We start from the raw sequence: 14,642 nt of genomic DNA, 5'->3' as shown, positions 1-14,642 counted from the left end.
TTTTTTGTGTAAATGTAATTATTGCAGGAAAAGTTTTACCTTTCTTCGCCATGCAAAACCATGTCAATCCACTAAACTAAAAACAGATTTATTTAAATTTTTTAGATGTTTTCATCATTTGTTCTTCGTAATACTTCTTATTTAGGGATTTTTATTTTTGTACTTATCTATGTTTGATCAAGTTCTTAATAACTGAAGACTTAGAGAAAAATCATTTATGTCCATTTTTTTAAGAATAAAAATAAAAATACCATCTTGAGGGTAATAGGAATAGCTCCTAGATTATGAATAGCTTCAGGAAATCGCTGTAATCGAGGAAATATTTACCTGCTGGGGAAAAAGTGTCTGTCCACTCAATCAAAAGGAAAAAACCCATAACGGTTCTCTTTCGTTTATTTAGCTAATGCTCTCTCTGTTTCATTTCATATTACTTAAAGACGAAGTGGAGGTTATTGCTTAATTAAGCAAAGGTACTCCGTAAGCCAACGTCTAGATCAAAAGAGAAGAAGTAGGCTATGTCCAACTTTCTTTATTAGGCTTATTCATACTCATTGTTTCTTGTAAAGACTTGTCCTTGTCTCATCAATCAGTTTTTCATTAGTTCTTGTGAACTTCTGTCATTTTTTCAATAATGCCTGTGCAAGCTCCAATTCAGTGCCCAATTTTTCTGCCAAGAAGAGGAAGAAAGAGGTAAAATCCGGGACGTTATGAAAGTTTTAAGAACAACCACACGAGAATTAGGACTTACAACTGAAAACATTTCCAAATTTTGAAAGATTTTAATGAACATTCGAATTGTAATACCCAAAATCACTATCCCATAGGTCTCATGACACTTTTGCCAGAGATAACGCCCATGTTCTCGTTTGGAAAATCAGGGATCTTCACAATCCGCCTTACTTTTTATCGAGTATGTTGTTTCCAAGATGAGATATGTAATGATGGGGAAGTTCGTATAAACGTCTCTACTTCATTTTACGGCATTACAAAAAATTAGATTAAAAAAAATAAGAGGAGTATTGGCCGTTGACGGAAAAACACCAGTAGATCGCAGAGGAAAACATGTATACAAACCGAAAACAGACAATTCCTGAGGAACTATTTCTAAAATAATTGGATCAGTTCAAGGGAAGAAAGTCTTCACCTTGAAAAGACTAAGAAAAGAGTAAGAAAATATCCCTGCCGCAAGAATTAAATATCATAAAATCATACGATGTGTACAAAACGAACCATCCACTGTCGAATGAATTAAGAACTATTTTAATTCTAAATTTAATAGCGGATTCAATTACTAAATTTAATAGCGGATTCAATTACCTAAGAAAGGGCGCTTGTAATCTTTGTGATACATTATAAAAGCAGAGATTTATATGCATGAGAAAAAATAGGAAAAACTTATTAAAGGACAAGAAAAAACAAAAGTAAGAGGAGCCAATCCCTCACTACGAGGGAAGCATTGCTCCCAGGCTTTGGTCTCCAGAATTTTTGTTCACATCCAGAGCTTCCTTGACAGCGCTTTGATAGAATTTCCACCCATGACAATTCCATACAAATCGAAAAGCGGGACACTTCAGCATAAAACAAACATTCATTGTTGGATGAATAACAGAAATTTGTATAGTTTAGTGACACATACCCAAAAATCATATCTTGGTTATTTTTCGATAACTTGCAACAGCGATTTTGCGGTACCTTTAAAATTGTATAACTCTTTCGATACTCTTGATTTGGTACTTTTATTTTATGTTCCAAAAACCAAAATATTTTAAATAAAATGCATGTTTTGTCATCCACATATTATCAATTCATTTTTATATAACTAAAAAATAATGAAACTATATAACTAAAATATAATCTTTTTGGGTTAACTAAAAAATGAGAAAAAAATAAAGTTCTGTCTCTCTTTTTTAAAATTTTTTTTAGCAACATGTATAATTGATGAGCAAATGTAATACAAAATTTATGAATGAAAAATCTTTATTATTCTATGCATATACTTGAGTAGTCGTCTGTTATTTTTGAAAGAGTTTCAAGACACGAAAAAAGCATCATCAATGATATTAATCAATATATCAATACACTTTGCATATTGTTACCTTCTGGATTACCTCGCAATATGAAAATTTGAGATATTTGTGAATTTAGATCAATTAGTTATTTTAACTGTTTTAAAAAATGAAGCAGTATTAGGAGAGTAAGGCAATCAAGATTACAATCTGATGATAGTGAGGTTAATGTTTAAATGTGAAATTAATAGTTATTATTTATTATATTATCATAGAAATATTAAACTGGGTAAAAATCGCTAAAGAGGTACTGAATGCTCTGCCAAAATATATTTACTAGAAAATTTGAATTTGATAATGAATATATCCTAAAACGTGTTTTAAGTCAAACATTTAAAACTTGATTTCTAGATGTAAATATAAAATTATGCATATTAAACTGTTTGTAATTAGGCACACAGGTCAGTAACGTAGGTCAGCATATAGGTAAGGTTTCATTAAATAGGGTAAGGCATGCAACGGCTGTCTGCCTAAAGGAAGAGATGCTATCGTGGAGGAATTTCGAAGGAAAATTGACTTTGAGTGGGTATTAAAAATAATGCATGCAATTTTCATTCAAATTATGTTTATACATATTTCTTTTGTAAAACTTTCTGGTATATGCTAAATTATTGTAAATTACTTTACTCGAAACTGATTGTGAACGCACAAATGAAGCACTTTTATTTAAGTTTGGTTTGGAGGATCTTTAATGTTTTTACATTTATGTGTGCTATACGCCTCTCATATTTAGCAGGCAGAGAGTAAGGACAGAGGAAAGAATATTTTATATACATTGAGAAATGTATCTGACGATGAGCAGGCACATTGCTGCTCTTTGGCAATTTTGAAATAAAGTGCTTTTTGAATTAAGTTTTGAATTAAGTGCTTTTTGAATTAATATTTTTTAATGTTAATATAAGATAAATGATCTCATCCAAGTAAGTTACAATCGTTGTCTCTATTTGAGAAGGCATCCACTAATGCATACATTTGAGAAGTCATATGAATGAATGTGTTACTTAGATAATGTGTAAGTAATGAATTGAACTTCTATTTGAATGGCCTTCATAATGAAGGATGCTAATCTAAGGTGAAAGTAGCATTTTCGTCGGGACCGGAATGAGTTAATATGATAACGATATGGAAATTTATTTTAGTCAAATATGGGAAAGCACGTGACTAGTTTGATCAGTGGAAGAAAGATATCTTTATACACAGTTTTCTAAAGAAAATTGACTTATAATCACATTGTACATAGAGCGAATCACTTAAAGCCAACCCTTTCACTGGAATTCGAAGTTCAGTTAAACTACCAGTGTCCCATGATTTCATCTACTTGGTAAATCGTGGGTTATGGATTTAAATTTATCAACAGTTTTGAAGAGAAGACATCATTACTATACCCGGGCGAAGATACCCAAAAATAAAGGTGCACTTTGAAACTAAGAATAAATCTTTCTAAATGAGCTTTCTATTGACAGTAACTGATGGCAGGAATTGCACAGCATGGTAAACAAAAGTGGATGCACTAGATTTCGTTTGATAGACTCTGGTAGAAAATTTAAAATAGTTACTCTTAACAGTTGAAATATAGTTTAAAGAGATTAATAGGCTCGTAACTTTAAGTTGAAAACGCTGACTTTTTTTGAAATATGTTTAAGTTCTTTATGGTATCGAAAAGATTATGGTGAAAGATAGAAAACGATTTATAAGTTGGTCGAGAATTCTTTTAGAAGAAATTATCTTTAATGAGGTCACTTTGAGCAAAAATTGGGTAATTAACATGGAAAAGCACATAACATAAAAATTAACCCGGAGAAATTAACAAGCAGAGCATCAATATTGAGAACTGACATTGATGAATATTATTCGAAATACAAACCTCTTGCGTGGAAGTTCGTGATTAGATAATGAAAGAAAAGATTCTCAGAGTTTCTAAACACACATGTTTCAGTTCTTTGAATCTCTTCATTATCAAAATAAAAACTCCTTCAGCAGATAGTTTTAATTTTTGAAACAGAAATTAGTTACATATAGGCAAATTTGGAAAAGGAGGAAAAGAATGAGTAAAGGAACTTTTATTGGGGCCACAAGTGGTTGCATACTTTACTGACTTTTGTGAGGGTCCTGCACAATGCATTTGAAGCAAGTTTTCGATTGAACACAGGATTAAAAATAATCTGCTTGTTTAGGTAAGGAGTTACGTTCAAAAGTGCTCCCTTTCGAAATGCCGTATCATTTTCAACCATCTCTTTTGTTAGTATTAAAAAGGGATACACTCTAATAATTTCATTGGTGCAGAATAGAATATTTGCATGGTATTTCCTAACGATTATAAAAGAATGAGATATTTGTATAAGGAGATATCATACTTTATTCTCTTTTGTTGCTGGTTTTCAGGTTAGGTTATACAGATATAGAAAAGCCCGCAAGTGCTATCTACCTAGTACGCAAGGGCTATCTACCTAGTAGGAGAGATGCCTTTGTGGAGTACTTTCTAAGGGAAAGTGGTTCATATTCAACTAACATAAGGGGAAACCCTGAAAACCAACCATGCAGCTAACCCATGGGATAGCACTCCCAGTATTCAGCGGTTTAATCTCTCAGCTAACTTATGGGGCTGTTAGTTTTAAGATTTTTTTTTCAGTATTTTTTATTTATCGTTAAATTAATATATTTTAAGGTGCGTACCATGAACAATTTGAAGACTTGCGTCTCATAGTTCTATATGTTTTTTGTTATCACATGAAAGATTTATTTTAAAATTAATTTTTTATTTAACAGGATAAAACCTGCATAAATCATTTTCAGTTAAAACATAATGACCTCGATAAACTTTTGAAAACGTAAAAAAAAATAACTCGCTATTTTCTCGAAGAATAAGTTTTCGAGAAAATATATTTAAAGTTCCCTCAGTGACGGGAACAATCCCACGCTACGTAACGATAAGAATGCTGAACTTTCATTTTTTTGAGTTAATTCAATGAACTTTACCATGACACGAGGATGCAATCAAATTGGGATGCCTTTATAACGGTGCCGCAGGAGGAGGTAACGTGCACAAACTGAAGATCAGTTTTTCCTTTGAAAGTCGTTATCGGCATTCTTTTGCAAGGACGATTTTCATTTTAGTTACTGATTCATCAATTAAGCAAAGTATTATATAAATCTTCGGAATCTTTATGAAAAACGAGGACTTTGGGTAAGAATCTGCACTTTTAGGTAAATCGCTGAATTGTTATAAATTGCAGCAGCTTCATAAAAAACGGTGGTTTGGAATCAGAATAGATTTTCAGGTTATGCTTCTAGGAAGATTATTTCTAGGAAGAGAATTTTAGAGTATTTTAATATATTTATTTTTACCGAAATAGGTTTTAACGGCGGAAATTTTAATGACAATAATATGGGAAATAAAATAAATAGATAAATAAAATAGTTTTTAGAAGTTGATGCTAACTAGTAATGTCACAAAATTCGTAATTTTCTGTGTCTTTTCCGACTAAAAATTCTTAATTCATTTTTTAAAGATTAATTATAATTTGTTTCATGAGTTAAATGGTCGCTCAGATTAATAAAAACTAGCTTTCAAATCACATTCAAGATTCAACGAAAAAATTATTAAAATATATACAGTTTTCGCTTAATTATCAGGGTGCGCATTATCCGGCTGGCGATTATCCATGCGTATTCACGCACACACACTCAACGCTATGCGCGAGAGTATGTAAAAAACAAAGATGCTCAAAGTCAATCATGAAAAAAGATTGTTTCATGTACAAAAATCGGAGATTTATCTAATTGCGGAGAAGTCGAGGCAATAACTGAAGTTGTTTGCCAAAAAGTTGGAAATGTAAAAATTCTAGACCCTGGGAAAATTTCATTACAATTTTGCAAACGAGTTTTCTCATTTATACTTCTAAAAAGTGTCATATACGAAACATTATGTCATACATATTTTTAATCCTTTTTTTTTAAATCCATAAAAAACTAGTCCAATTTTGCTAATGTTACCAGCTTCGCTACGAGAGATCCTGGTTGTATTTTTACACGTTATAAGCTATAAAAGTATACATCTTTTCTTGCGGGGCGGGGACCACGAAACAATCCCATACAGACAGCTCATTCGCTGGAATATGAAATGAAGTTGATCTAGCTGTTTTCAGCAATATTACCGTGGGCTGCTGATGGATTTTAACAATAGTTTTAATACTGGTAAAAATTTGAAGCTAATAATGATAATGATTTGATAAATGGCGAGCGAGTTCTTTATCATAGGTATTATACAGTACGTGGCTTAGCAACGTTTCCTATTTTGAAAAAGAGTTGAGTTTTAATATTCATATTCGAATAAAAATAGTAAGACCTACTTCCAAGTGCTAATAATGAGCTGAAATGCAGAAATCAGAACTTAAATTCACAATGTATTCACGTATCTTACAATTTACAGACACAAATTTTTATTCAGATAATTTGCTAGTTAACTAAGACTTTTAAATATATACAAAAATTTCATCTTCATTTCTTTAATTCATGTGATTTCAGACAAATTAGCGTAGCTAGAGAGGGCTGGTCCGCCACGGACGACATAATTTGGAATGGCCAATTTCATGTGAAATAATATTTGATGGGGGTAAGTCCTGTGTATCTTTCAGGCAAGTAAAGAACAATACAATTCTGAATTAGCGTATGGAATTAATTTAAGAAGAAAAATAGATTTTCTGTATATTAGTATCCAAAGAAATCACCAGGTGATTTCAACAGCTACGCGCTTTTATACCATTTTTATTCATTCAAAACTTGAAAATTGGGATTATCAACTGTGATCTCGGTGCAACCTTTGGGAGGGGGGCGGTAGCGAGATTAAGCAATTATTTCTTTCCAAATGCGAGCGAATTGTCAGGCGTAAATTTGTAATATGAGCTGCGTTTGTTTGCTCCCACTGCAGAGCATACCTGGAATATAAGTTCAGCTCGTTGAGAAGCATCAAAAGTTATCATCATCTGTTATAAGACAGAATTTCCTCAGTTAGAGAGAAATGTTTCAGTTTTATTTCCGTTATTATTGCTAAAGAAAATGAAACGGGAATGTGAAAGGTGTCTCTGTGGACGTTTTGCTATTTGTTCTAAAATGCAGTTCTTCAGATAATGTAATACTGCTGAGAACTTTTTTCACTCTTGCTGTGTTTCTAGTTGTGATAAGAGTTTTTTAAATAAAAATCATTTTAGAACTACTAATGATTAATTTTGCATTTAAGAAATAGTTCTGTACTATCAGTTTAGCAGTTTGTAATATGTGGCTTTGCAAACAAATATAATAATAGGACTAATAATTTAAAAATGATGGAATTAAATTTTTTTTTCAGAAGTAAAGGTAGATTTTTAATTTACACAGATCGTATTTTATTCTCGAGTGTCAAAATGTAGAATCATCATTTTACTCGACTTCTGATAAGGATCGGATGGGGGGAGAAAGAGTAGGGTGAAAGGAGGCGGATAAAAGAGAGTGAGGTCCGCACTAGCGGCGGCGAAAAAAGGGGGTTGATAAGTACACTGTCGTTATAAGATGTAGCCGCGGGTGGAAAAACCGCAGAGTCAGTTTAGCGTGAATGAGTCAATTAAGGTTGTGATTCTTATGTGGGAAGGATGTCACATGGGTAACGATGTTTTTCTCTGGGATGCGGGGAGTGTCTGAGAGTGCTAATAAGGCTATTACTGTGGGTTTGTACTGAATAAAAGATTTTTAATTTATTTTCCTTTATGTCAATTTTACATTCAGCCATTTGCTTATTACCATGAGGAGAGATAAATCGAAAAGCAAATCAGCTTTTTTTAAATGTTGCAAATGAAATTTACTTAATTTATAAATGAAAATTTATAAATTAAGAAATGAAATTTACTTAATTTTTTATTACTTAAGGCAATGAACGAACAGAAAGTATTAATTCATTATAGCTCTTAATTCAAGTATTAATTCATTACAGCATTCATATAAAGTACTAATTTATATTAAGTAACATTCATATTAATTCATTACAGCACAACTGAATGGTACTAATTTCTAATACGATCACTGAATGTATAATTTTTTTGTTTTGAAAAAAGTCTATAGACTCCTTACGAGGTCTTTTTCCATTCTCCAGTATTCCAGATGGTGTTTATAGCTTTAAGGGGTTGTGTTATTTAAATCCTAATGCGGTGGTGCTATGGTTACCCGGGTCATTACCTTCAACTCTCTTTGGCAAAAATTCTATTTTCACCTCCGCGAGAATCCTGCCAAAGATACCAACTCATAATTCTGACGTCAGACATACAGTGCAACGGTCAGCGCCATCTATAGCCAAAAGGCTACATTCATGTTTCTCAAAACGTTTACTCTTCAGTCTGGTATATAGGAGCCTGAACCAAAGCACAGAGGTTGAAAAGAGGAAAAGTTGTGGGCTATTGATAAGCCACATCTCTTTCTTACAACTATTTAGCTAGCATATATTGGCAACAATAATTAACTTTCTTATTATAACCGGAGGGAAATGTAAATAAAGTATTTCTTTCAGCTTACAGGTAACTTGACTTACTCACTGGTATTTTTATCAAAAGAAATGTCTCAGGCGAGAGGTATTTGTTTCGATTCCAGACTTTCTGTGGAGGGAAAGTAAGCCAACGCCTTGGTCCTAAGAAAGTTATAATGCTGACTTATAATTTTTCTTAGGGAGAGAGTTACGAAAGTGCTTTCTCCCAGAGTAGCATTGACAATCAAATGACTTCCGATGATAAAGTGAACGATTGGTATTCGTACTACAGGAAATTAATTACGGATAAAATGGTATCAATCCAGACTGTTAAAATTGGTGGTGTCAATTCAAATAGGGTGGGAAAAATTACAGCGTTGGAAGAGTTATCAAAGGAGCATGGGCTGAACTTTCAGACATAGTAACAGGTAGTTTGGCGAAGCTTTGTCAAGTGATAAGAGTTGCTGGAACTACAGCAGTAGAAAAGTGTGTTATATAGGAAAGTTACTATTTTCATGCACCACAACGAGTTTTTTGGTATAAAAGTTTAAAAATTTTAGTTGATTTTGTTACTCGGTGTCTAATTTTATTTCTGTATTTTAAATGTTCCTGCACTGAAAATAGATTTTTATTAACTAGTTGTTGTTTTTTTTCCAGTTTCAGACCAAGTGAAGAAAGAAATTAACGTTGAATAATGAAAATATTTATATCAGTCCTGTGGATTTCACTGTGCTTAATTGTGACTCCAAGCTCCTTTGCTTGTCCGAAACCTGATGATATAGCTCCTTGCACTTGCTTTAAAGCAACCATTTACTGTCAAGAACCAAATATAACTTTGCCTTATCTCGAAAGAATTATGAAAAATGTATCTGCTGGATTCTACCAAAGAATATTACTAAAAAATCTGAAGTTGGGAAATTTATCACTTGAGATCTTTGAGAATGTTGATGTTAATATGTTAGAGATTATTGAATGTGAACTATCTGGTATCATTTCATCAAATCGTGTCTTACCAGTATTTGGAGATACTTTAAGAGTAAGTGAAAGAACTCTAGGAAAATTAATAACGGTTAACATATTTTTGTGTTCATTTCCTTATATCATAAAATAAGCTGTCCAGTTATTTATAAATGTTTTTGATAAAAAAATGGATTACAGTTATGGTGAACATGAAAGGCATCCGTTATAATGAATTTTATTTTTGAGAAGTATTTTTTGAAATTTTGTTTGTACCTTTAAGAAAGTAATTGGGATATTTGAAAGCTCCTTTTTTTAACATCTTTGCTCCTAGCATATCATATAAAATATATCATATAAATATAAATATGCTTCAGTTTCCTTTTGTGAGCCTATTTTATCAAATGTGATAAAGGAACAAAATTTCACTGATGGCCCATTGTATCGCATTTCAATCTTTTAAACAGAACATTTGATTTTAAATCTGCATGAATTATATCAGAATGTTTAAAACGTTATTGAATAGAATGTCTGGAGTGTTAGGTTAGTTATTTTGAACGTTATTTATAATTTTATGCAATAAATTTAAAATGCATGATGCTTACAATGAACATTCACAATTTAGAAACATTTCATGTTCTAATGCAAGTGGCTTATATGCAAATGTGGAAGTAGGATATAATAGGCACTAGTATTTAAATTCTTAAGTTTTTTTTTTACTTCCTCATTGTATGGAAATAATTTAAATATGTAAATACAATCATTATTTCAGGGTACCCCTTGGCAAATTTTTGGCATCATTCCTATTTATATGCAACGCTCTCCTCAGTAAAATGGCATCCAGAACATAATTAAAACAAAAAATATATAATCTCAATAAACTGCATTTTAAATTAAACAAGGAAATAACATAAAAATTGAAATACATATTATGTAATCCATGCAGTACAAAAAAGAAATATTAAATTATTTAGAAATTTCGGCTCTATTGTAGAATTGGGTGCCCCTTCGATTTTGCAACAAATTTTGTTCAGTTTTGGCGATGAAATCCCATTACTGGTTAGCAGGATAGTTTTAACGTTGTTTTAGCTTCCTGATTTTTTTTAAGCGAAAATAGATTGATGTGTACATGGACAGTTAAGGCAGTGCACAATGCCTAGTTTGTTGAATTCTCTGATGTTCTTTTAAGTGAAAGTAGATCGATGTGTACATGGACACCGAGTTTATGCAATTATTTGACTTCTTATTTTGGGTTTATGTAGCGGCAATCTTGAAATTGTGCCTTCCTGCCATCACTCTTGGCGTAAAAAAAAAAAAAAAAAAAAAAAAAAAAAAAAAAAAAAAACAAGGGGCACTTAATTGTAAACTTGTTTTAAACGAAATTTCTGTGTCTTTAGTGTGTGGCAAACGGAATTCATTAACAGCATCCGAAAACTTTCTAAAATTATCTGATCTAGAATCTGTATTCTGCCGTCACCACATAAATTCACAAAAATAAAAATAAAAAATATCCTCTGTAGTGCCGGACAAGCCCATTCAAAGTCATCTGAATGATCTTTATATTCGACCATACTCATTTCCTTTGTACAGACGAGACACATAATGATTACTGAGTAAACCTTCATTTACACACCAGTCAAGTAATGCTTTTTTTTTTTTTTCATTCATACCGAATAGTACAGAAACTTTAATCTTACCACAGGCAGCCATCATACGGTGTAAAGCACAAAATAAGCAACGTACTTCCTAAGTGACATCCAACACAGAAATAGGCCGTCAAAAATTATGCATTACCATCAATCACGTCATGATAGGGTTTCCAGACCATACGCCATAAAACATTTAGGTTACCATAAATGAAACAACTTAGCGATAATCCAAGGGGTACTCCAAAATATAGACTACTTAATATTTCTAATGCTACATATTGAATTTTTATTTTGACTGTTATTTTAACTGAATTTTTATTTGAAGTTTCCTGTGGCCGGCCGCCCGGGATAATTGTGAGCAACGTTGACTGCTGTACCGTAGGGCCCGGGTTCGAATCCTGCTGAAAGCATGGATACTTGTAAAGTATAGTGTCTGTGTATCATGGGGGCACTTAAATATACGGGAAGCCTCTTGAGAAGTTGGTGGTAGGGGCAAGAGGGGTGGGAGACCCTTGGACCCGTTCTCCTCGCGATGCTGTCCATCAAAATTGGAGGCAGAACTGAGCAGTGTCGTACTGTCAAGTCTCTTGCTGACAGCAGGCGCAGTCTTGTACTCCTCGTCACGATGAGTTTCGTGGGCTTGTGCTGATGTTACCGTCAGAAAAGAGAGATAAATCCCAAAAAGTTTCCTATTTATGTTATAAGAAATATCGTATAAAAATACAAATATTTTGATAAAAAGCAGATTTTATTAAAATTATTTTTGCTTGTTAGTCTTAAATGCGAAATGCACTGAAGCACACAGTGATATTAAGTACTCCAAACTCTGGGAAACCTTCATTTTTGCAACGTCAGGAGCAAAGAGGTTAAAATGATAGCAAATATAAATTTAAATAATTCATAAAGCAATAATATTATCAAATATAAAGTGTGAATTGTATGGTAAATTACATGCAAGTTACAAAGCAACAACTTTGTGCTTGCTGTAGATTTAGTCAAGAAATCAATTGATTTTGAGAGCAAATAGGCCTCTCTTCATCAGGAGTAGAGAAATATGTTAGATTGAACGTAATTTTTACATGCAAGTACAATAATTTTACAACCACTTTATCAAAGCTTTATCACATTTTTTAACCACTTGGTAGATGATGTGATTCTTGCAATTCTGTGATGCTTTTTTGGATATATTTTTTCAAATGAAGTACTTTCTATGGAATCAGTTAAAACAAGGTACCTGTATGTGAAAGAATATAACTAAATATTTTGACATGTTAGTAGAGGGCAATTTTTAATTAGTTTGCTAATAAAATTTTAATTTATTTTTGTGTAGTAGAAAACCTGCTCCTACTCAATCAGGTGATCTAAGCGTAACCGCAGTAATATATTTTTTAAATACCAAGCTTTGTAATTCTGAACTGTGCAAAAATAACTATTCATATTTAATCTGAAGGCAGTTTCAAGTATTTTAAAATTTGTAGATCATCATAACATATGTAGCATGCTTAAAAACTTAAGTAATGGTATTGTATTAATTTAAATAAATAGTATTCTGGTAATGAATAGCGAAGAAACTTATAAAATATTGAAAGGGGAAATTTTCTTGGCTTGTCACAAAGTGGGATACAGTGTCTTGACATTCATTAAATTCAGATATCAGAATCTACATCTTTGATATAAAAGCAATGATATTTAATATAATTTGTAGAGCAGTTAAATTTAAATTTTGGAACAATTAATGGCAAAAATGAGCTTGTTTACTAAAGTTTTCTGCTGTTCTATTAAATTTACAATGACTGTCTATTGAAATTATCAGAAATTTCATGTGGAATATGCAATTTTAATGCAGTCTATATGTGTATGAAAAATGTTTAGTATACGGGTCATTACATCTTAACCAACCCTATACTGTAAGAAGGTACTCATTTGGAAAGATTTAGATGACATGTCACAAAGTGGGAATATTATTTAAAGGCTGCCTGGAATACATTTTGTGCTATTAGTTCATGTAGTGAGAATGGCTGCTGATTTTAATGACAAAAGTCCATATTATGATGATTTATTATAATTATCATAATTTCTTAGGCCAAAAACAAATATCTCTCAAAATGCCATTGTCATCATTATCATTCATCATGCGACTTTAAAAAAATTTAAAGTCGCATGATGAATGATAATGATAACAAGACACTCAACATCCATTCAACATTGGAGACAATGGAGATTTAAGGACGTGTAGAATCCATATCATTGCAGGTAGGTTGTAGCTATTTTGCCTGCCAAAGTTGAAGCAATGGATTTGGTGAGTAATTATAACATTTTGGTTGAGCATGTATTAGAGAAATAAAACTTGTAATATTGTTCACTATGAATGTGATAAAAAGTATTTTTAAGGAAATAAAAAAAAGAATCATAGAATCATTTAATATCCATACTTAATCTATAGCAGTTTTGAATTGAAGAGATGGAATTTTTTATTTATTTTGAGCTGTCCAGAATTGCTTGACCATTTTCATGTTATCATAAGGTGTGTTTTAGGCCTTGATAAGAAATGGACATAAAGGCTTTACTATGCATTCTTTTTTGCAGAACAATACCCTAAGATTTCTTACTATCAATCAAAGCTGTTTCTAATGATGGTACAGCATGTGTAACATGCTTTTGCACTAGGTGACAAGTGTTAAGGATTTAGCGAAATTGAACTATGCCATGTAATTAACATATAGTTAGTTAATTGGCAAGAGAGTGATAAAATATGCTTTTCCATCGGGTGGCAAAGTTAATTGTTTATTGTCTTTCAAAAGTTAAGAAACATATAACTTATTTTGTTTTAAATTTTACACCAAGAAGATAGAAATTTTATAGATTAAAAAAATTACAGCAAAAAGATAAAACTATGAAAATTGACTCATAGATGATGCAATGATATATTGAATATATAAAAGGCTATAAATCTAGTCCTTATAGAGAAAATGTAAAATGTGCTTGTCGTAAAATGCATAATCTCTAAGACAGAGAAAATGCCCCCCTTACTCTAAAATAAATGAGAAAAATTTTAGCAAAGAATACAATTGATTCTGAGATTGCGAGTTTGACCGCGTGTTGTCGTGCTTTTCTGCTAGAGCATTATTTTTTTTCTTAAAGTTTGCATGCTTGATTGTCACTTTTGGACGTTTTTTCACTTAACGATGAATGGTGCGAGCGCAACGTATTTTACAGCTATCGTGAATGGCATTAGAGCAAAATACTTAATTTACTAGTAAAGCTCTAAGCAGTTGAGGCTAGTAAAAGGGAGATAATCCCAGATCCCCAGAAAATATAAAAATCGAAAAACTGGATGTCCAATAATGAATCGTTGCTTAGATCTCCAATTTTTTTTCTTTCCTTCTTCTTTTTTTTTTTTTTCTTTTTTTTTTTTTTAATTTCATTTTTCACACAGTGTAGGAAGGGAGAATATGATGCTCGAGAAAAACCAATAACTGAGAT

At 31.9% G+C, this 14,642-nt stretch overlaps 1 protein-coding gene across 1 annotated transcript in view; it reads left to right on the top strand.

Moving 5' to 3' along the window:
* Nucleotides 1–14,642, top strand: part of LOC146995092 (oplophorus-luciferin 2-monooxygenase non-catalytic subunit-like) — a 113,129-nt gene that overhangs the window by 79,006 nt on the left and 19,481 nt on the right. The window contains exon 6 of the mRNA XM_085825515.1: nucleotides 9,211–9,589. Within this exon, the coding sequence (XP_085681641.1) occupies nucleotides 9,248–9,589 (342 nt within the window). The 5' untranslated portion in view covers nucleotides 9,211–9,247. The remainder of the gene's footprint in view (nucleotides 1–9,210; nucleotides 9,590–14,642) is intronic.

The sequence above is a fragment of the Stegodyphus dumicola genome, chromosome 10 (genome assembly GCF_044657685.1).
Source record: "Stegodyphus dumicola isolate Sdum_Otavi_A_Nest chromosome 10, ASM4465768v1".
In the NCBI taxonomy this organism is placed as follows: domain Eukaryota; kingdom Metazoa; phylum Arthropoda; class Arachnida; order Araneae; family Eresidae; genus Stegodyphus; species Stegodyphus dumicola.
Note: the sequence above shows the minus strand (reverse complement) of the source record. Positions and strands in the feature narration are given on the sequence as shown.